This window comes from Glycine soja, chromosome 13, assembly GCF_004193775.1.
Source record: "Glycine soja cultivar W05 chromosome 13, ASM419377v2, whole genome shotgun sequence".
Lineage (NCBI taxonomy): Eukaryota > Viridiplantae > Streptophyta > Magnoliopsida > Fabales > Fabaceae > Glycine > Glycine soja.
The window spans coordinates 2597488-2621735 of NC_041014.1; the positions used below are offsets into that span (position 1 = coordinate 2597488).

The window sequence follows — 24248 nt, forward strand, 5'->3', positions numbered from 1 at the left end:
ATACTCTTTGCATCATAGCTTTTTCTTTTCTCATAGAAACCCAAAACTGTTTCAGTAAAACAATTATCCCAAACTCGTTAACCGTTGGATTGTCGTGAAATGTTGTTATGTGGTTCCTGATTCATTTCCGCACATCTTCACCATTCAAATTTTCAAAATAAAGTCTATGGAAGGATAAATACTCATCGCACGTAGACAATGGAATGAAGGCTTCAATCCCTTCTCCTTCTTTCTAACATTTGGGAATCCTATCAAAGTAGTCAGAGGAAAAACTTGAGGAATCTCAGGAAACCACTAGAGATGCCACTATTGCTGTCACAATACACACATGAGCCCGCTTAGAGGTAAGGGATGAGTTTATCACAATTGGGTTTAGAATGAACATGTGTAGGGGTTCTTAAAGGATCAAATTGGGATTTATTTTGGGATGTTTATTGCATTGAAATTATTCTTGTACGATTATGTGAAATTGTTTGAGGGGTTTTACTCCCCGTGGATTGAGAAATATTTTTGTATAATTTGTTTGTGTTTTGAATAAAATTAGCGTAATAAATAGTTATATTGGGATTATGAAATTGTGATTGAAATTGTATATAAGTGATAAATTGAATATATGATGAATTGTAGAATAATATATTACTTTGAGATTATAATATTGTTATGGAGATTGAGTATATAAGTGCAAAGTTGAATGTGTTAAATTGTAAGATACACGTAAATATGAGATGGTTGATTGTGACATAATGAGATGTGAAGTTGTGAACATGAGTTTTAGTTGTGAATAAGTGTGTGTTTAACACTTGATGTGACAATAATTGTGTTGTGAGCTATGAATTATACAATAACTCGACCAGTGTTTACATTGAGAAAAATGTTTATGCGCAATGTTAAAGAGAAAGTGTAAGTTTCTAGTTAGGAACCAGTGTTAAATTGTAGTGCAATGTGTTAAACGTATTTGAAACATGAGTGTGAGGTCATAGGTATTGTATAATTTATGAGCAGTGTCTGCTTATAATGTTATTGTTGAAATCAAGTATAAGTACAAAGTTGAATATGTGCTAATTTGTGAGACACATGTAAACCTGTGATGGTGGATTGTGACATTATGAGATGTTAAATTATGGGCATGATATTTGGTTGTGAATAAGTGTGTGTGTTTAACACTTGATGTGACAATAATTGTGTTGTAAGATGTGAATTATACAATAACCTGACCAGTGTTTACATTGAGAAAAATGTTTATGTGCAGTGTTAAAGAGAAAGTGTAGGTTCTTAGTTAGGAACCAATGTTAAATTGTGTTGGGTTACAAGTGTGAGGTGAAGTCCCACATCGGGTAGAAGTGGAAAGGTTGAGCACCATATAAATGAGGAGAAGACCCATAAACCTGAGCCTTAAGGTTTTGGGTTAGAGTGTAGTGTCAGGTTTCCTTATGTGGTGGCCCGTGATCCATAAGTGTAAATCTATCCGATGTTTACTCCTCTAGAATCTCCCCAACAATTGGTATCAAAGTCGATGGTTCGACTTAGTGCCCGGCTCAGACAAGTAAGATGGCAGCGTAGCGTGCCCCGCAGATGGAGCGGCGGTGCAAGTACCGCAGGTGGCCAGAATGGCTATACTCGTGGATGATAAAAGACTTCCGCTCGAGGGGGAGGCTACCATGTGGAAGAGACTCACACTGGTTAGAGTGTGGTGTCAGATTTCCTTATGTGGTGGCTCGTGGTCCACAGGTGTAAATCTATCCGGTGTTTACTCCACTCGAATCTCCCTAACAAAATTATAGTGCAATGTGTTAAACATATTTGAAACACGAGTGTGAGGTCATGAGTATTGTATAATTTATGAGCAGTGTCTGTTTTCAAAATAATTGTTTTAAGGGTTGGACCTGAATCAGGAAGGTGAGGCCCTAACTGATTCTTCGGAGTCTAGGCCTTGGGGATAAAGACACTTGGTTTGAGTGCTCCTTTAAGCCTATGTTAATTCCATACGGTTGGAGCATTCTTGCAAAACGGAATGACCTTGACTGGTCACCTTATGATTTTACTTAGTGAGAGTGACCTAACATACCCATTGTGTGGTGTGTCTTGTTATATACTCCTAAGCACCCCAGGGTGGTTTTTCACTGACATGGTACCACATTGCATGTAGGCTTGAGTCTTAGTATAATTGTTATATAACACTTACTAATTGTTTATTATGAAATTGATGAGTGTTATTGCATCTTGACACGAGTGTGTGATTCATGTGTAATGTGATTAGTGATTGAAAAACGAATTTTAAAGATAAAGTGGTGAAGTGACATGGGTTGTATTAAGTTGAGTTATGTTATAAATATTTCCATAATTTATTTTTATTACGTCTGGTTTATTTCTTTTCTTATTTTTTTGTGTGATAACTCACTCCTTGTGTGCTATGTGTTTGGATCCTGTGATAATCTCGAACCTTGTGTTCGTGGGCGCAGATGACTAGGTGGATGACTTTAAAGAACCTCATATCAGAGAACGTTGGGACATAATACTCTGATAGGATGTGACATAAGGGATAAATTTTTATTTTAATTGCATGATGTTATTTTATTTTATTTTACCTCACTGATTTTAAAAAACCTTTTTTGTAAACTTTGACGGCCTTGTTTTAAGCCGAATATGTTTTTAATAAGTCTTATTTGGTAATAGTGAAGTGAATGTGAACCTTTTACTCACGTGAATTTGTTGATCAATATTTTTATATGTTTTATTTATTTATATGTATGTCGGGGTAGAAGGTGTCACAAATAACATAAAAACCCTATATATAATGGCTTATTCCTAAAACCTAAAAGTTGTCTACTCTACAGTGTCACGCTTCCTCACTTTGCTCTACGACCATCTCAAATGACCAAGACTCTCAATCCGTTGTAAGCATGTGTTTCGATCGTCATTGCCACCACCAACAGATTCAAGCTTCATAAGAATGTATGTTTTCTTATTAGTTTTTGATAGCTTTTTCCCATCATAAACTTTATATCTCCAATTATTATTTTTAATTAATGGACCTTTTTCTCACGTTTATGAGTTTGTTGCCTTCTCTTTCTCTCCATTCAATGATTTCACAATTTTTGAATGATTGCAACGATGCCTCTGTTCCACAAAAGCTACATTCATGTGTGTGCTTTCAAATTCCAAATCCAAGCGTTTAAATGTTGTTATGCATAATATGCACTTTCCGTTGTATTTTCTCTTTTGATGTTGATTTTGTATTAGAGTTGAAGCAATCTCTGAGAAGCTTTTTTCCCCCTCATTTTCTTTCTTTGTTGTAATCATTGGACTACAGATTCAATTTTGGTATTTTTTTTAATTATTGCAATATATTTTACTTTCACTTAAATATTTATTTACTATAAGCTTTTAATTGACCAAGTAGTTTTCTTCTTCTGTAAGTGGAAAAAAAAAGATAGTGTTTAGGATGACAATGGCTATGCTATTGGGTGATAAAAATTACAATACTATCACCAGCTAATATATTGCAGGCTAACCAAAATTATTTTAATTATGGCAGAGACATTTGTGAAATGCAGGGGTAACAATCTCAAAACTCTGACATTTAATCATACTTAATTGAAAGAATCAAGCTTGTGTTACTGAGGCAAAAGTTGAATTTAACTTCCATTCTAAAAGGATAGGTATGATGCAAAGCTTTCAATTTAAAGCAATGTGTCTTGTGCAGTGAATGTAACTTGTGGAAGCTGATTAGCATGATCAAATTCACATTTTAATCTGTATTAATTGCTTTGGTTTTTAAAATAATAGTTTGTTGTTGAAGTCCATGGCATCTTTATAACTTGATGCAAAGTTGATGAATCCATAATATTTTAGCAATTCAATATTGTTACTTCCAAGCTTATCTTATATAAAGATTAAATGTCTATATATCACACTATATATCACATTAGAGAAGCTTCCTTTTTTCCTTTTTATGACCAAGAAACTATCTTTGTTCCTGACTTGATGAGGATGTTGTATAGCAAAAAGTTGTCGTGTAGAAATTTAATTATAAGTTCCCTTGTTTGGCCTAAGTTCGCAACTTGTTACAAGTAGATGTTTACAAGGAGTGATTCAAATGGAAATTAAAACTTGTGAACCTTCTATCTATGTGGACAGGAGTGTCTTGAATGTTCATACACTTAAGTAAGTGATGTACAAAAAATAGAAGCAGTTGGTGCCTTGGTGGAAGCTGTGTATCTTGAGTAAGATTCTTGGTAGCATAGCTTGACCTAATATCTTGTTGACCTTGAGCCAGGCGTATAATGAAGATTACACCATTGGATCTTTCTTAAAACGCTGTATAGGACCCAAAAATTCATGTCTTAGTGACATTCAACGATTTCACTCATGATTTTTTGTTTTTGGATTAAATTTTCTGAAATCTTTACCATGAGAGGTAGTTACACATATCCAAAAGATATGTTTTTAAAATAATAGCTTGTTATTGAAGTCCATGGTAGATTAAATGTCTATATATCACACTATTGTCATACATTTTTTTTTTATTTTCTAATATCATAACATGAATTAACATACTTAGTTTTTCAGGAACACATGACAAAAAATATGCAAACTAAAAAACCTAGTTCACAGCAACCAACTCCACAATCTTCACACCATCCTACTCCACTGTCTTCACACCAACCAACTCTAGTAGAAAGTTCTACTAGTACAACTGAAGGTCCTAATAATGAACCTATGCAACAACCACCTAACATGGAGGTGGATGACCATGTTGCATCATCAACAAAAACTGGAGGAGAGAGACTCAAAAGTATTGTGTGGAACCATTTTGATAATATTAAAACTACTAATAGGCAAGACAAGGCCTAATGTAAATACTGCAAAAAGCTTCTCGGGGAGCATCAAAGAATGGAACAAAGTATTTGCATGCCCATATGGAGAAATGCATTTAGAAAAGGTTGCATGACAAAGGGAAAGGACAAACATTTCTTATTCCTAAGGTTACACAAGGTAGACAAGAATTGATTGCAGAAAGTTATAATGAAGAAAATGCAACAAAGGACCTTGCATGTGCTAGTATCATGCATGAATATCCACTTTTAATTGTGAATCGTGTTGGTTTAGAAGAGTTTTAGCTACACTCCAACCATAATTTCAATGTCCTTCACGAAACACTGTAAATAAAGAGATATTCAATGTTTATGACTTTGAAAAATCAATTGTTATGAAGTTGTTGGATACAAATGAAGGAAGGGTGGCAATTACATCAATTATGTGGACTGCAAGCAACAAAAAGAAAGGGTATATGGTTGTCACATCTCATTACATTGATAGCTCATGGACTTTGCAAAGTCACATTTTGAGGTACTAGCAACATTCTTAATTTTATAGCTTCTCAATATATTGTGTTGGATATTTTTTAGAATTTTTTGTGTTAGATATTTTTGTGTTGATATATTGTGTTTGATCTTTTTGTGTGATAGTGTAATTAAGCTATTTATTGTTATATTATATACTAGGTTCATTTATGTTCCTTCACCTCACACAAGTGAAAGACTTTGTAATGCATTAGTTGAGTGTTTGCTAGATTTGAACATTGATACAAAATTGTCCACTATCACTTTGGATAATTGTAGTACAAATGATTGCATGATTGAAAAAATTAATGATAAGTTGCAATTAGGCACTTTAATTAAGGAAGGAACGTTTCTTCACATGCGTTGTTGTGCACATATCTTAAATTTGATAGTAAAAGATGGTTTAGGAGTTGTGAAGGATGAAGCGGAAAAAATTTGAGATAGTGTAGCATATTGGATTGCAACACCTAAAAGGTTGAAAAAATTTCAAGAAAAGTTGAGTTTAAATTGCCCAACTAGATGGAATTCAACTTACAAGATGTTTGATGTTGCAATATCATATAAGGATGTGTTTTCCCGATTAAAGTAACATAAAACTCAATACTCTTGTTTTCCAAGTGATTCACAATGGGAATTTGCAAAGGAAGTGTGTGGGAGGTTGGCCATATTTAATGATATTACAAAAATGATTTCTAGCACAAAATATCCAATTGTTAACATTTATTTTCCTCAAATTTGTGAGATCAAGATGGATTTATATGAATGGGTCAATTCCCCTAATGAAGTGATTCAAAAAATGGCATAAAAGATGTTAGAAAAATTTGATTCTTATCGGAGTGTTATTCATGTGATCATGGAAGTTGCTACAGTTTTAGATCCAAGATACAAAATGGAGTTACTTGAGTTTTACTTTGAATCAATTTACCTCATGGATTTTTTTTTCACAAGTTAATAGGATCCGAAAATTGTGTTATAATTTGGTTTCGAAATATCAAGCCAAAAAGCATGAAGATTTTACTAGTTCTTTTCAATCGCCATATGTGGTTAGTGATGGAACATTTAAAGAAAGAAAAAGGCAAGAACTTCAACTATGAAATAGAGCTGGATCATTACTTAGAGGAGGAAGTTTTACCAAGAAGTTCAGATTTTGATATCTTAATGTGGTGGAAATTGAATGAGCTAAAGTATCCAACACTAAAAGCAATTGCAAGGCATGTGTTAGCTATTCCGATCTCCACTATAACTTCTTAATCAACATTTAGTATTCGAGGTTAGATATTAACTCCTCATCGTAGCCGACTTCATTATACTACTTTAGAAACTTTGATGTGTTCTAAAAGTTGGTTATGGAATTCAGAGAGTGCAGGTAAAATTCCGAATGCTTATGTGATACTTTATGAATTGCTTATATTTTTAAAACTTATAACTTGTTATTTATTATTTTATAATTATTATTTACAGGTTCTAGAGCAATTGAAGAATCAACTTTTACTAATAAGATTGAATCTAATGATGAAGGTATATTCACTTTTAGTTGTTCTAAAAAAAATTTAATGTCATTATTCATATCTAATTTTTCAAAAAATTTAAAATATAGGTGGATCTTTGGTCAGTAGCATTACTCAACATTTGCAAGATTAGTAGACATTATTGTTGATTGGTAAAGTAATAACTATACTTATTTACTAATGTGATGTTTGATTTTAAGATTTAAAACAAGATCTAAAATATGATGTTTGATTTTATAAATACCAGGTTGAGGAAGAAATGTTGATGACATCTTTGGTGAAGTTGGTGGTTATTTTGATGATGGACATTGTTTTCATTTTCTAGTTATTTTTAATTTGGTGTAATTTGAACTGATGAACATTGGGTTAGTCTTTATGAATTCGAGTTATGTTGTTTCATATTTGGTGTATTTTATTTACCTTAAAAAACGATGAAATCATGCTAGACAAATGTGTTAGTCTTAATTTTATTTATTACTAGTTAATTTTATTTTAGAATTTTTACATAATTTAGTATTCTTTTCTTAACGATTTTTGTAGACAAAATGCACTATAATAAAATTATTTATATATAAGTAGTTAAAAATAAATGTTTAACAATTAATTTATTTTTTCTAAAATCAGATTTTTAATATTTTTTTTTTACAAAAAAAATTATTTTTCTAATTTGAATTGGGTATGAGACGGGGACAGAAATATCTGATACCCAATGAGTATGGGGATGTGATAATATATTTTAACCCATTGGATATTGGGAACGAGTTGGGAATATGTTGAGAAATTAGGGTCGGGGATTAGTCTGTCTCTACCTCGCCCCATTATCATGTCTACCAAGTGCTACACTAACTTTTAAAGAAAGGTAGATTCTACAGTACACCATTAAGTAAATGGTCCACCGATGCACCACCATTTCTTACCGTTTAATATATTAATAAAATAATGAAGGAACGAGATTACTTAATATGCAGTTATGAAATTTGCAATTCAGTCCCCGTATAGTCAAAATGGATGCATTTGCAAATGTTTATTTTAATATATTTGGTAAAGTGAAATCCCATTAAAGCAGCCATTCCCCTCCCTTTCAACAGCACCATGACTGGAACCTCGTCCTCGAATTGCCAACGCTCGACCTCAACCATCGCCTACCAGGGGAAAAAATTGTACTTTGTTCTCTTGTTCTCCCTAAACCTTGATTTGTAACTGTTAATGTTGAGTTTTTAATATGTTTTTCAGATCATGAATTCCCGGTAATTGAAAAGAAAAAGAAAGTTGTTATTTTGTGCAAAAAAAATGGTTTTAAAGCTTTCTTGGAAGAACCCCCAAGACATGGTTCTTTGGTAGGGATGAAGATATTTATGAATTAGAGGACAGGAATCAACCTCCAGAAGCTGGGAGAAAGAGGTAGAAAATCGAAAATTCTCATTGCCTTCCTCTTGATTCATTACAACTATTTATAATATTTCAAAAAACATAAATGCTAACAATGCTGGAAAAACAGGAAACAAGATAAAATTCAGTTGTGATCTTTGGGGGACAAGAATCACGAAGCTGCCATTCGTGCAAGACAAGCACGATGAGGAAGGCACTACTCTGAAGATAATTTCCAAAATTTCCCTTTTTGCTAACTAAGCTGGTGGAGAATTCATTAGTGGATATATTCTTCCCAATTGGTAGGCCTCTTCATGGTACGCTTGGGTCGGGTTGCTGCTCCTCTATCATCTCCTACCCCTTCCGGAAGCACCTTGTCCTCAAGGTGATAGATGTCTTGAAGATCGGTCCATCATTCCCAGGTGGCATCTTCAGGCTACAGTCCTGCCCATTGGACTAGAACTGAGAGTTCCGGGGGGTTGTGATCGTTTCATTTGTGGTCTAGGATGGAAAGTGGGGCCACTACAGGGTTGTTGGCCCAAGAGGATGGAGGAAGGGATTATTCCTTCACAATGGGGCCATGATGTGGCTTAAGCTTCGAGATGTGAAACACGAGGTGGATCTTGGCCGTTGATGGTAAAGCCAGGCGATAAGCCACCTTGCCTATCACTTCAGTTATCTGATAAGGGCCATAAAAGCGTTTCCCAAGTTTTTGGAACTTTTCGGCGACTGTTGTTTGGCGGTAAGGACGTAATTTCACATAGACCCAGTCCCCTATCTGAAAAGTGACCTCTCGGTGGTGGCAATCAGTGTGAGCTTTCATTCGGGCCTGGGATCTCGAGTTTTCGATGGAGAGTGGTAAACATGTCTTGTCGTGAGGTGAGGAGGGAATCCACTGCCTCAACATCAAATGTCCTCGGAATATAGTCAGGGATTGTCGGCGGGGGTTTACCGTAGGTGACCTCGTATGGGGTTACTCCCGTAACAGAATGGCGCGAAGTATTGTAGCACCACTCCGCTAAACTCAGGAACTTGTGCCAGTTCGTCGGTTTGTCGTGAATGAAACTGCGGAGATATTGTTCAACGACGCGGTTGAGCACCTTGGATTGCCCGTCGCTTTGGGGTGATAAGTTGTGCTCATGCATAGCTTGGTCCCACTTAATTTGAAAAGCTTCCGCCAGAATTTCTTAGAAAGATGGGGTCGCGGTCGGAGATTAAACTCCGAGGGAACCCGTGAAGCTTGCAGACGAGGTCAATAAACAGGTGGGCCACCATGTGAGATGTGAAATGGGATGGCAGAGTGCCGAAATGACCGCCCTTGGAGAATTTGTCAACCACCATCATGATGACCGTAGCTCTGTTTGAAATGGGTAAACCGGTGATGAAATCGAGGGCCAAATCCTCCCAAGGCCGAGACGGTGGTGGAATTGGCTGAAGAAGCCCTGCTGGTTTCCTTGTACTATACTTGGTCTGAAGGCAATCAGGACATTGTTTGATGAAGTCCTGGGTATCGCGGCGCATGTTTTCCCAGAAAAAGCTTTGCTGGAGACGGCCGAGAGTCTTAGCTAGCCCCATGTGGCCACCAAGTGGAGATTTGTGGTATTCTTCCAATAAGAGGGGAATGAAAAGATTGCCTTGATTAATCCAAATTCGCCCCTGAAAAAGCAAAAGGTTGTCTCTGATTTCAAAATCTGGATTTTTCGAAGGTTCATTGCGGACCTGGAGCATGAGAGTTTTGAATTCCTCTGGTCCCGATAATTCCCTCTTTAGCTCATCAAGGAATTTTGGGTGAGGCATGGAGACGATTTGGAAGTATTCTGTTGTGTGCTCTGGCTCATGAAGACGTGAGAAAGCATCCACCACCACGTTATTACGGCCTGCCTTGTACTGGATTGAGTAATTGTAGCCGAGAAGCTTGGCTAGGTATACGTGTTGTTCTGGGGTTTGAACCGGCTGAGTCATCAATTTGCGAAGACTCTTATGGTCAGTGAGTATCACGAAAGCATGGCCCATGAGATATTGACACCAGCGTTTCACAACAGTGGTAATGGTGTGAAGCTCACAAATGTACGTGGAAGAGCGAAGGAGCTTGGGGCAAAATTGCTTGCTAAAGTAAGGAATAGGATGGCCCCTTTGCATTAGAACAGCCCTCATACCAGACCCAGAGGCATCAGTCTCTATAACAAAAGGAATGCTGAAATCTGGCAATGCCAGCACGGGTGTGGCGGTCATGGCTTCTTTGAGCTTGACGAAGGCTTCCTGGGCCTCGGGTGTCCCTTTGAAACCATCCTTGCGCAGGAGCTGGGTCAAGGGCTCCGCTATTTGTGCATAGCAGTGGACAAATCTCCGGTAGAACCCTGTTAATCCAAGGAATCCGCGTAGCTATTTGGGTGTAGATGGAGGAGGCCATTGTAACATAGCGTTAATCTTAGATGGGTCGGGTTCCACTCCTTGTGAAGAGACAAAATGGCCGAGGTACTCAATGCGCCTTTGGCCGAAAATGCATTTGGAAGGTTTCAAATGGAATTGTCCATGTTGCAAGGTCTTGAAAACGCATTCCAGATGATTGATGTGGGCCTGGAAATCATGACTGTAAACCAGTATGTCATCGAAGAAGACAAGCACGAATTTGCGTATGAATGGACGAAAGAGCTCATTCATTGTGGCCTGGAAAATGGATGGCGCATTGCAAAGGCCAAATGGCATCACGATGTATTCGTAGTGGCCCTGGTGTGTTCTGAAAGCGGTCTTGGAAATGTCGTGCTCCTCCATGCGAATCTGATGGAAGCCCTGTGCGAGGTCCATTTTCAAGAACCAAGAGGAATTGCCCAAATCATCAAGGAGCTCGTCTATGGTTGGTAGTGGGAATCTATCCTTGACCGTGATTGAGTTCAGTGCGCGATAATCCACACAGAATCGCCACGTCCCGTCCTTTTTCTTAACAAGGAGCACCGGGCTAGAATACGGGCTACGACTGGGGCGTATGAGTTGACGACAAAGCATGTCGTCGACTTGCCGTTCAATCTCGCGCTTCTGATAATAGGGGTATCTATAGGGGCGGACGTTGACTGGTTTCAAATTGGGCTCGAGGTGGATGGAGTGGTCGGTTGGTCGGGGAGGAGGGAGGATTGTCAGAGTTTGAAAAAGGCTGACGTATTTGGTAAGGAGGGAACGAAGGGAAGGGGGTGTGGAAGGTAAGTTGGGGGATGGTGGGTCGTGGTTATGGAGTTGGATGTGGAATAAGGCTGCAACCCGGTTCGTGTTGATGAGGCACCTGACTTGGCCGTGGTGGATTTCAGTTGGGCCTGAGTCAATGCCTCCCTGAATTGTAATGGGCTCGCCCTGGTGGTGAAAAGTCATTGTGAGGTGCGAATAGTCCGTGGTGACTGGGCCCAAGAGTTTGAGCCAGGCCACACCAAGGACGATATCGGTTCCGCCCAACACCATTACATGCAGGTCTAAGGTAAATTTGCAACCCTGAATGGAAACGACGACATTGCAACAGACCTTGTCGCACTGGATTTCGGTGTCGTTACCAACCATGACGGGCAAAGCAGGGATGGTCTGTGGGGTGAGATTAAGGAAGTGAGCCAGGAGGTTGTGGATGAAGTTGTGTGTACTGCCTCCGTCCATGAGGATGGCAGTATCGTGGCCTTTGATGGTACCTATGACTCGAAGGGTGGCTGAGGTGGGGTGGCCAGACAAAGCGTAAAGGGTGAATTGGGCGGAGTCGGGGTCAGGCGGTGGTGGGGGAGTTGGGTTGGGTTCAAGTATGTCAGGGGATTCAGGGGGTAAGGGTTCGTCGTCGTCCTCAGGAGCAATGAGGAGGAAGAACTTAGCCCGACAGCGATGATTTGGACCGTAGCGCTCGTCGTAGTGGTAGCACAAACCACGTTCGCGGTGGGACGCCATCTCGGCCTGAGTGAGGCGTTTGTAGGTGGGTTTTGGTGGAGAAGGTAACAAGGGAGGGGAGTGTATGGTGGTGAGTGGTTGTGGGGTAGGGGGTAAGGAAAGGGAAGGTGGCTTGGGGCGAGAGGATCGGCGAGCGTCACATAGTTTGTCCTCATGGAGGCAGGCTAGCGCCACCACCTGAACGAGGGACAGGGGTTGTAAGGCCAAGACCTCGCGCCAGATGTCGGGTTGTAGTCCCGAAATGAAACAGCTCAGGAGGAAAGGGGTTGGTAGGCCCACGATCCTGTTAGCAAGAGACTCAAACTCGACGAGGTAGCTGGAGACGGACCCCTGCTGGGAAAGCTTAAACAATGCGGCGCGAGGATCATCATAGAGGGTGGGTGCAAAACGGAGTTCAAGAGCCTGGATGAAGGAAGACCAAGAGGGTAATTGGTCATTGCGGTAGAGCCACTAAAACCAGCTCAGGGCGGCACCTTCAAGGTAGAAGGAGGCTACCTGAAGACGGTCGTCCTCTGGGGTTCAATGGTAGTCAAAAAACTGGGTTATCTTGAAAATCCAGGCTGGGGCATTGGTACCATCGAATCGAGGGATATCGAGGTTCATGTGTGGTGTGGAAGGCCAGGTAGACAGGGACGGGGAAGAGGCTTCAAGTGACTGGAGACGAGAGATGACCTCGTCGAGACGGGAATGAAGGGAGTTTTGAGTGGCGGTGAAGGTATTTTGGTTCTGAGTGAGGAGGGTGACAGCTTCTTCGAGGCGAGAGAGGGTGTGGCTGCGGGTGTTGTCCGCCATGGGAGGGTTAATGAAAGCACCAATTGGTAGGGATGAAGATATTCCTGAATTAGAGGATAGGAATCAACCTCCAGAAGCTGAGAGAAAGAGGTAGAAAATCGAAAATTCTCATTGCCTTCCTCTTGATTCATTACAACTATTTATAATATTTCAAAAAACATATATGCTAACAATGCTGGAAAAACAGGAAACAGGATAAAATTCAGTTGGGATCTTTGGGGGACAAGAATCACGAAGCTGCCATTCGTGCAAGACAAGCATGATGAGGAAGGCACTACTCCGAAGGTAACTTCCAAAATTGCCCTTTCTGCTAACTAAGCTGGTGGAGAATTCATTAGTGGATATATTCTTCCCAATTGGTGGGCCTCTTCATGGTACGCTTGGGTCAGGTTGCTGCTCCTCTATCATTATTGGTGACTCTTCATACCACCAATATACTGTACATCGATGAAAAGGGATTCATTTTTGAAATGAGCTGAAAAATCTTGTTTTTTCTTATCAATAAATTGTTTTTGCTAAACGGTATTATTTGGGCTTAGACGGATTCTTTCCCTACGACCAAAAATTCAACTTGTACATAAATCATGAAACCGCTCTTCTGTTTTAATCTCCAGATTTTAAGTTGTTCATAAACTCACCAGCTTTCATTTTCTATGGTGTCCATTAGTCATAGGGACTATTTTACAATTTTAAAAAATATCTTGACACTGTGACGTGTTTAAATGGTCCACCACAGAATTCACCAAAAGAAAATGTCCGTACATTGCAGACGAACCAATGGTGCAACCAATTAATCATCAAAAGAACAAAAAAGAAAAGGAGTAACACAATTTAGAAGGCTAAATTTCAAGCACTAAGAAAAACATTGAGCCTGACTCACTATGGCTATATCGTATTTTTGGTTGATAAAAGCCTTCAGTTATAAATAAGGTATAGTCTAAAAATCAAGTGGTCCAGCTTTAGTTGACCCAGAACAACCGCCAGATGTGCCATACGAACTGCCACTTGAACCATCAACTGGGGCTTGATTTAGACATTCTAAAACCAAAAACCTTCGTTTTTGCAATTTTATGGAGAATGTTGTGGCCTCCAGAATCACAGGAACCTGCATGTTGGAAATCAAATATGTGAGAATGAAAGAAAAAGGTAGCTTCTAGAAATGTATTGTTCCTCCAATCAAGTTTCCAATTCGCTTAACTTTACAAAAAGGCAGGGGAAAGATCTATCACACGTACAATATCAAAACCAGTTATCAAACAAATTAATAAAGGGCAATAATGCACGTAATGCTTAAAGCTATTGCTTAAGATATTATGTGTGTGGACATAAATGCAGGTGCTAAGACTGCATGAGTGACAGAAAAAAGGAAGATAGGTAGAGTATATAAGCATACCAGAAAGGGATATTCAATGGAGTAAATGGATGTAAACAGTTGTATGCATGTCACGTTGTGAACTACAGGTGCACAAAAGAAGTAAACCAACTGTATAATAGCCTCCATAGATAAATCAAAATGAAGTATGAATATAACCTGTGTATTTAACCGTGCAACTTTGTGTACATTTAGAAGCCCAATCATATCCTGGTAACCAGTGAGGAGTTTTGCAAGTTCCTTATCCTCATCTGTAATAAATATAGTCTAGTACTGAAACTTTGGATGATTCATAAACAGACACATGAAATGTAAGATCAAGAGCTGACTATGAACCTGGAATGGCTTTGACAGAAAGCAAAGTGTCTGCCATATGCTGCAATCTTTTTGAACAAGATGGAGGAAGAAGTGAAGGTGGAAAGGTTACAACAATAACAGCGTTTGAAGACCGGGCCATGCCCTTTAGGGACCTAATAAAAGAAAGCATATGCCACTCCTACAATAATGACATTAACACATTTCAAATTAGAAAAACATTAAAAATTTATAGAATGAAGAACAATATCAATAGCTGAGATTCATGGATCATAAAATAGGATCTGCAAGCAGGTAAATTTCCTAATTCCTATAGAGGGAAGGGTATATACAAATCATTGAAAAAAAAAAGAGCATATAGTTCAAAGACAAAAGAGAAACTCAGTACAAAATTATATGAAAAAGTAACAAAAGGAAAGTATATTAGCTCACCTCATTTGAATACTTGCATTGTGGAGAACAGAATGATTGAATTGCAATACGACCAGCAGAGGAAATGCTGCCTTCATTTCTGTTGATATCATCCATAAGGTTAGTAAATGAAGGAGGTTGATAGAAAGAAAACTATTATAAGAAATCAACAAAGTAGTCTTTATCACAACCTAATTGATGCAAAATAAGAAATTCAGAAGGAATTAAGAAAGGCTCTACAGAAACCGTCCGACTCAGATTGTATATATTGATCATGTGTTCATGTATCTAATGCAAGGGTCCAGAATCAGCAGCAAATGTAGTTCAAAATTACCAGCAGTGCAATACTAACTATCCCTTTTACTCCAGCATTCATAAGAATATCATTGGAGGAGTTTATAGTATAGTGATAAAAAATTATTTTTCAAAGCCAAATGTGACAATTGCATGCATTTGCAAAACTTCCAAATGGTGATTCCTTCCCAAATGCATAAACCCTGTATTGTATTTATGATCACAAAGTGCCCATCAAAATAATAATAAAAAGTACTACTAGACAGCTACCTATGTAAGACCATCAATCATAACAACGAAGTGCCAACTAGAGCAAAACATAAGTACTAAAAAATAGAGTGGAATGCTTTAAATCCTAAATTGCACACAACAACATCAATTAAAGCCCTTTCCCACTGGAGGGAGATGGCAACGTGGGTCAAATGACACCAATATTTTCTATCAAAAATCAAATCTTAAGTTGCACATGCTAAAAAAATATCTATAAAAGATTTAGTTAAATTTTGTTTAGAAAGAGCATTATATACCTATGATCAAATCCAAACAACAAACCTTGTCCTATTTAATCTCATTCTATTTTATTCTACTCAGAAAAACTTGACTCAACCAGGTGTAGCAATATGAAAAAACAGTTAAATACTGTTCTCCTAAAATCGTTAGCTATAAGATGGAGGTCTAGGAATCATCTTATATACCTAAGAATACATTTCCAAAATAGTGTTATAGATTACTGCACCTTGAGAATTTAGCTAGAAATCCAGCACAACAATCTTGAAGAGCAGTAAGGTTAGGAGAATCTTTGATGCTAACACAATCTACATTATTGCCACTAAAAAAGTGCCGGTCCAGGGGCTTTCTCAAGTCAAAATCATTACAGTAATCATGCTGACCACCTGCAATGTAATACACTACATGATTTGGCATATTCATTAATACGCAAATGTTCCATTTCGATAGAACATCATAAAAATTGATCATAAATGCTTGTCCTATATTCTTTCCATTGTTCAGTTTAGAATTAGTTTCCTTAATTCCTCATTATCTCTAACTCTTAGGAGTGTTTATCATATTTTATTATCTCCTCATGATTTTTTTTTCTAATTAGCTAGGATTATCATTAGTATAAATAAGGGTTAGTAATCTAGGTTTCTAGGTTTTATGAACATATCAAATATATCACTACACTGTATAAATTTCATTACATAATAGAATATTATATAAAGTATCTCTTCTCTCCCTCTATACCTAGAACCACATAATTTCAATTCAACACATAATTAAAATAACTACAATGCAAATTGACATATAATAAATGGTCCATAGTGATATTTAGATAGGCATGTATTGCTTACTTGTCACAAGAAGGAAAAAAAAAACTAGCACCACAAATGATAATTTAATTGAAGAACAAACAATGGAAAGAAGAGTATAGACAAACTTACCATTATTAGTGTTCAGATTTAGCTGAGGCTCACCAAAATACTTTTTGTATTGCCAAGCGATTCTTAGATCCTTTTCCTGTAATTATAAGTGCAATAACTAAATCATATTACCACAAAAAAAAAAAAAGTAATTATGCATTTCACAAAGTGCAAAGGTTGAAGAAAAGTACATGGCTAAGATCTGAAGATTTATTATCCCCTTTGGGTGACGCCGGACTAGGCAAAGTACCGAGAAAACTTTTAGGATCTCTAGATGCACTAGCATACAAGAGTGGCTGTTTTTGCACAAGTCCTTGAGACATAAAATTTCTCAATAGAAGCATATGATGAGGTGCTTCAGGATCTTCCATAACCATGACAAGGCTACCCAGAGAAAAACCACCACCTAAAATCTCTATTCAAAAGGAAAGAAAAGAAGCAAGCATGAGAATCTTCTACAAAAAGACACTACGCATGAATATTATAAAACTACATAACTCATTCATTTACTACATGGTCTATTAAAAGGAAGTCAAAGAGATAATTACTGTCCAGATCTGGAATCCCAGATGAAATGAACATTGTCCCATTAGGGCCATGCTTAAGTCCAGGATTCTGAGATGTCACAGTTGATACATTGCGAGAGAAGCTACTAACTCGAGCCCTGGTTGCAGCCATTCTGCATCAAAACTTTACAGTTTGCCACTCTGAGACCTGAGGAAGCAAAGAGTACATGTTTATGTGGGTCCACCCAATGGGCAGCAACTTGTGTCAAAAAAACGGTTTCAAAGACCACATGAGCAAATAGCAAACATCATAAAAATTGTGATGTATAAAATGCAACAAAGGAAATCAAACCAATTTATTAACCAAAAACAAAGCTCAAAGTCATAAATACATATTAAATGCATAAATGAGTTTGCTTCGAATTTCAATTTCTATCAAAACCAAAATATTAATCTACACCACACCTTAAGTAATTGAAGCCTGCTAATTTCAAACACAAAAAGGGACCAAACTCAATGGTGCTTTTGTCCAAGCAAGATAAGGGAAGCTTTAACCATGGGGATGTGTTTCTTACAAAAAAAAGGACTATATGCAAAAGATTTTTTTTTTTATTTTTACCAAGACTAGATTACAACTTTTTCAAAAACAAGGGACCAATAGAAAAAATATAAATATTTAAATGGAACAAAAACATATTTATCCCAAAACTATCCTAAACCATATAAAAAGAAGCTTAGACACAAACTAATTAATTAGAAGCAATAACAATATCCATGTTTTATCACAGGACAGGAATGTAAGGAAGCAATTAAATCTCAGTTCAAATACACGGCTATATCTAACTTCCACGGCTATATCTAACTTCCAAGGCAAACAAACCTTAAAATAAACAAAAAAAAAATTACAAAACTAAGAATGAAGCTTTGTGCAGGCATATCATCAAACACATGGTGTGCAAGCAACAGAAATTTCGATTTTTCCTACACAAAGCACACCAATCTAAATTTCTCAATTCAGAAACATATCTTAGGCAAATATTGAGCACTTAAAAGAATCGAAGCATTAAATGATCATAAATATTAGCCACACGCAAGAAATATGAACAAGTCCTACTATGAACCAAAAGAAGAGAACGAAAGAAGTGGGTTAGTAGAAAACCTGAGAGAAGGAAATAGAGTTGGGTTTTACTTTGAAGTTTGAAAGCAGCGAGTTTGAGTTGGTGAGTTCGAAGTTTTTGTTCAAGAGACTTTCTGTTTTATTTTTCGCACAATTTGAATTTGTTGTGTTTGTTTGTTGGGTTAGAATTTAACTCCACTCGTTGGGTGGAAGAACAAGTCCCAGAAGTAGAACAGGCATAAGATTTCTCCTTAACAGTCTCCATAACTAATCAAGTATTAGAAATTATTGAAAAATACTTTAAATTAATTTTTAATTATTAGTAAAATATGTCAATTTAGAAATTAAATTGATAAATATTTAATATTTTAAGAATTACTTATATAATTTTATTAATTTAATAACTATTTAGAAAAAAATAATACTTAATTAGTAAAATGATAATTTATTCTATAAATAAATACGTCACTTAGTATAAATCCGGTAACACACATTTATCATTATTCTTTGGCAAATACTAAGAAATAGGATTGAGCCTAAAACAAAATGAGAGGGACAAAAAAACCATGAAAATGCTCAAAATAAAGAAGAAATCAAGCAAAAGTAAACTCATAGAAAAATGAACAAATGATCAGGGTCGTGCTTAGGCCTCAATTAAGGTTCCTGATTTTTTTACATTATTAAAAAAATTAATTTTAATTTTAATTATTAGGTTATAAATTTTATTGTGTTATTTGTAGTTAACTTGTTAATAAGATTAATTAATAGGTGTTGTTGAATTACACTTTGTTTGAGAAGACCTGTGTTTGATTGTTTAGAGAGATGAAAATTTTTACATACGACTAAGATCTAGACTAAGGATTAAGTCACCTTAGTACATTTTAATTATATTTTTCTTTATTCTAGCAACATACCATTGAAATCATTGTAATCATCTAAATTTTTTCCTTCCATTTGGGTTAATTTGTTTTTGGAAAAATGTAAATTATATTAAGCCCAAAATATTACAACAAAAAACAAAGCATACCCCACAACAAGCAAAGAACAAAAGTCTCCCTAACACAAGAAGGCCCTGAACAAGATCCTAATAAAGATGCAACATATGTGACTATCTATAAACAAGGAATTTAATCTTGTTAATAACTTCAGTTACAGAAAAATGAAAATTCTCAAAAAGCAATTGGTTCCTAGACATCCAGATGCAGTAGACCGTAGTTGTCAAAGCCAAGCATCGAAATTTGCCCCAAATACCAGAGGTGGCTCTACCACGGATGAGTGAACTGATAGTGCGCTGCAATGAAATAGTTTGCCTGTGGAAAGGTATCTAGTCTCGAATATGTGCCCATACTCATAGAGAAATTCAGCAAGAAAAGAATAAATGAGCATGGAACTCTGTCTCATTTGTGCACAAAGGGCAGAGGAGACCCTTGTTTAGGAAAGCAACTCTGTCAAAAGTGAGCAGGCGATTCTTGGTAGCAAGCCAAAGAATAAAAGACATCTTTGGTGGAATGGCAGGATTCCAAATAACAGAACTCCAGTTGACAACAGGCTTGGTCCCTTTGATGTAATCATAAACTTTCCCAACAAGCAACTGTTCATTGCTACTCCAAGAGTTTAACATTTGTTTGCCAGCCTCTACATTGCCATCTTTGGTGATGATGATGTCCCTGATCTGAATAATCTTCTTAATCAACACTAAGTCTGAAGAGGAACTGATAAAGTCCCAAACATTGTCTCCTTTGAAATAATAATGGTGGACCCATCGGACCCAAAGAGAATCTTTCTTAGAGTGCAAGTCCCAAAGAATGCGGGACAAGAGGGCAAGGTTCCAGTCCTTGAGATTAAAAAGACCCAAACCCCCATCTTTTTTGGGCGAGCAAACGTCGGACCAAGCCACCAAGGGTTTGTTTTTACCTACATCGGCTTTGCCCCAAAGAAAGTTGTGGCAAGAAGCAATTATCCTGTCCAAAATAGATTGGGGCAAAGGGAAGATACCCATCCAGAAGTTAGCAATACCCTGAATGACAACCCTGATTAGTTCCACTTTCCCTGCATATGATAGAGATTTTCTACTACATCCCTGAATAAGGCAAGTGATCTGAGAAAGCTAGGGAGCATAGTGGCAGACATTGAGCCTAGAAGATAAGAGGGGAACACCCCAAGTATCTAAAAGGAAAACTGCCCAGGCTAAATCCAGTGAGCTGTTGGATATCAGAAAGCACATTTGGGCCCATTCCAGATGAGTAGATGGCTGACTTATTGGAGCTGATGGATAATTTTGAGACATTGCAAAAGTGCTGTAATTTGGCAAAAATTGCAGACACAGAAGGCAAGTCTCCTCTGGATAGGAGCAAAATGTTATCAGCAAAAGCCAAATGAGAAAGTTGAGCAACTGCACAGTTTGGATGAAACTGAAAGTTGACATTATCCTTAAGGCTTTGCAGATCGCGGGAAAAATACTCCAAACAGAGAAAAAAAAAAGGTAAGGGGAAAGAGGATCCACTTGCCTTAGATCACGCTGCCCTTTGAAATGACCATAAATGGATCCATTAACTGCCACGCTGAAGGAGGTGGTAGAGATACATTCCATAATCCAGGCACAAAACTGAGTTGGGAATCCAACAAACTTGAGCATCCACTCCAAGAACTCCCAAGAAATGGAATCATATGCCTTATGCAAGTCAATTTTCAAAAGGCATCTGGGAGAAATCCTCTTGCGGGCAAATTTGTGTAGGAGCTCTTGAACAAGGAAAATGTTGTCCATCATTTTCCTATTCTTAAGAAAAGCAGATTGGGATTCACCAATAATAATCTCCAGCACCGGGGCCATACAGTTTGCCAAAATCTTAGACATAATCTTGTACAACAAGTTGCAGCAAGAGATTGGTCTAAAGTGATTCACCTGGGAAGCTTGGTCTATCTTAGCGATGAGAGCAATAATGGCATGATTGATCTGCTTTAAGATTTTACCTGAAATGAAGAATTCATTGACCGCTGCAAAGATATCATCCCCTGTGATGTTCCAAGCCTTTTAAAAGAATAAGGCATTGTAGCCATCAGGATCGGGAGCTTTATTATTGTCCATCACAGAAATTATATTCCAGACATTTTGCTTTATAATAGGACTAAGTAAGGCGGCAAAGCAATCAATGGGAACTTTTGGACCCAAGTTGCAGATTGATAGGGATGCAACTTGGTGCAACTATTGAGCACTAAACAAATCCTTGAAGTGATTGACAAAAGCATGGGCAGTTTTAGATTGGGAGGAAGTGCATTGACCATTACCCAACCTTATTGCAACAATAAATTGGTGGTGCCTATTACACTTGATTAAGGAATGGAAAAATTTAGAGCATCTATCAGCTTGTAGGAGATACTTGTTCTTAATGAGTTGAGCTACCTTCATAGACTCTGCTTTCCTAAGCAGGATAATCTGCCCTCTTGTACGATTAGCCTGAGTGAGAAGGGAAGAGTTCAAAGGATTTTGCCGGAGGGAACTAAGCAGGCTATTATACTCGGCTTCAGCTAGCTCCACTTGATTAGAGATATGACTGAACTCTTGGTTATACAAAAACTTCAAATGAGCTTTAAGAGATTTCAATCTCTTACTAACTTTGAACATGCTAAAACCATTAACTTGGTGGCTCCAGCCATCTGCATAATTCTTAAAAATTATGGGTGATCCACAATAGCATTATTAAACTTAAAGGGCGAATTAGCTCTGGGCACCACCAACTCTGTGGTCACAACTAGAGGAGTGCGGTCTAAAATAGATTCAAAATCCATCACTTCACAAGAAGAGTTATCGAAGGAATTGAATCAGAGCTGATTGCAGAGGGCTCAGTCTAATTTGCTCCAAACTCTACCATTAGTCCAAGTGAACACGGGACCATGACTATTAATGCTCCCTAACCCAAGGTCAGAATAACAGTCCGCAAAATCCTGCAACTCATAAGCACTGGTTTCAGCTCCATTGAACCGGTTAGTGGGAGAGAGGATGGTATTGAAATCACCAATTAGTAGACAAGGGTAGCTCAGAGTAGCACTAATATTGTTCAGATTAATCCATAAATATCTTCTAGCCACGACAGAGTGAAAACCATATATGAAAGAAGCCAGGAATTGCTTGCCTGTAATTTTACAGTCGATGGAACAATGAATCAATTGAGCACTGGATTGCAACACTGATAGGTTAACTTTTTCAGGTTTCCAGAGGATGAGGATCCTACCTGCGTTATGAGAAGTAAAGTTGTGGATGAAGTTCCAATCTCCAAACTTTCTTTTCATTGTATCCTCCACTGAAACAGTATTCATTTTAGTTTCCAAAACGGCCATCACATTAACTTCCTTGCTGCAAAGGAAGCTCTGCATCGCATGATGCTTTAGAGGCAAATTAAAGCCTCTGATATTCCAGGAGGCGATAATCATTGATTATGACGGGAAGGACCCTCCCCGACATGATTGCTAGTTTTTTGAAGCCTTCCTTTTTGCAAATCTAACTGCATCGCCTCAATACGGGGTGCCTATTGGAGTTGCACTTTCTTTCCTTTTTCTGTGGTTTGGTTTTCACCTGAACAAACCCATTAGGATCAACATTCTCGGAATTCACTGCTCTTGCAATATCAGTAGGATTTTGAAGAACAGGAACATTATTTGTTGTCTGTGACTGCTGTATGCAAGGTGGAATAGACAGCTAAGCCTAGTCTTCCTTTTGTTTTCCAGAGGGATTGGAAGCGTTGGTCTCTATGAGAGCTTTTACCTCAGAAACTTAAGGTTGAACCGTGGGGGGACATGTTGTGGTGTTTATTCTATGGTCAAGCTTAGCAACAGGCACAACTTTACATTTTGTTAATCGGTGCCCGATCATTTTATAGTGGATACAAAAAGATGGCCTATTCTCATATTCGATATTTTGGATGAATGTCTTACCAGTAGGAAGTCTAAAGCGAACCTCTTCAATAAGCTCCAAGGAAGCATCAACTTCCACCAGAGCTCAAGCAAATGAGATAGATCCCTTGGATGCAGTAAGGTGGTCTGTGGGAATGGGTGAACCAACCTTGGACAGAATTTTCCCTAAAGCTTGGGGATTCCATAGCTCAAGGGGAAGGTTTCGGAGCTTAACCCAGACTGGAATCTTACTGAGCTCCTCATTACCAAAATCAAAGAAAACAGGCATAACTTTCAGCAAAAGGGGCCTTTGGAATATGAAATAGGGACTTGCAAATAGAACCTGATTCAAATCATCTTCTGACTCAAATTTGAATACCAGCCAACCACTTTCATGAGTCAAGTATGAGAACTTCATGCCCCATTTTTGGCAGCATTCCAGCAAAGCTTTCTTTCCTGGGAAACGGCCAGCCACATAGCCTATAAGGTTGTGTCCCCATGCCTCTTCCAGAGGCTACAAATCTGCTTCATCTAGTAGCACCTCACCTTCAGAGGATGGAGGGGAAAACTTCAGGCCAAAGCCCTTGGATGGTTTTCTGTTATCCTTGAATAGATTGATCCAAGGTGTGGAAGCCTCTTTGTTGCCTACTTGAGGTGCTGAATCAGATCCACTAGAGGGAGATGAATCTTCATCCGTGGATGAATCATCTTCTTCTAGAGTGTAGGAATCATTCAGGGAAGTTTCAGTCTCCGCAGTACAGCCATACGATTTATCAAACACCTAGTGTGCTACAACTTTGGTTGCTACAGAACTTGACCCTGGCTTTTTGTCGAGCACCAGGGGTGTAGAATTTCCCTGTGGAGTTGGGCAAGTAGTTCTAGCATCTTGGGCTACAACAATGCCCCCAGCCAGACCAGTGGTGGGAGATACCCGAGCTTCACCTGCACCTGAAGTCGAACCCTTTAAGACAAGTTGCTTGGTAGCTTTATGTGATTTTTGGCC

General features: G+C 38.0%; 2 protein-coding genes across 3 annotated transcripts; both read right to left on the reverse strand.

Annotated features, from left to right (window-relative positions):
* Window positions 1-10600: 10600 nt before the first annotated feature.
* Window positions 10601-12922, reverse strand: LOC114382700. The gene is made up of 2 exons (XM_028342277.1): window positions 12803-12922; window positions 10601-12532 (listed from the first exon to the last, which is right to left on the reverse strand). Exons 1-2 carry the CDS (start codon window positions 12920-12922, stop codon window positions 10601-10603), a joined length of 2052 nt encoding a protein of 683 aa, XP_028198078.1.
* A 625-nt stretch (window positions 12923-13547) lies between these two features.
* Window positions 13548-18602, reverse strand: LOC114381305 (elongator complex protein 4-like). Of its 2 annotated transcripts, XR_003660002.1 has the most exons (10): window positions 18401-18602; window positions 17284-17449; window positions 16927-17150; window positions 16757-16832; window positions 16051-16207; window positions 15042-15120; window positions 14631-14790; window positions 14454-14545; window positions 14316-14377; window positions 13899-14027 (listed from the first exon to the last, which is right to left on the reverse strand). XR_003660002.1 is itself a non-coding variant. In XM_028340522.1 (9 exons), the coding sequence occupies exons 2-9, from the start codon at window positions 17411-17413 to the stop codon at window positions 13860-13862; spliced, it is 1086 nt and encodes a 361-aa protein (XP_028196323.1). In that variant the 5' UTR covers window positions 17414-17449; window positions 18401-18601; the 3' UTR covers window positions 13548-13859. The 2 variants fall into 2 exon arrangements, 1 of the variants encoding a protein (XP_028196323.1); XM_028340522.1 differs by lacking the exon at window positions 14316-14377 and having other exon boundaries at window positions 13548-14027; window positions 18401-18601.
* Window positions 18603-24248: the final 5646 nt, after the last annotated feature.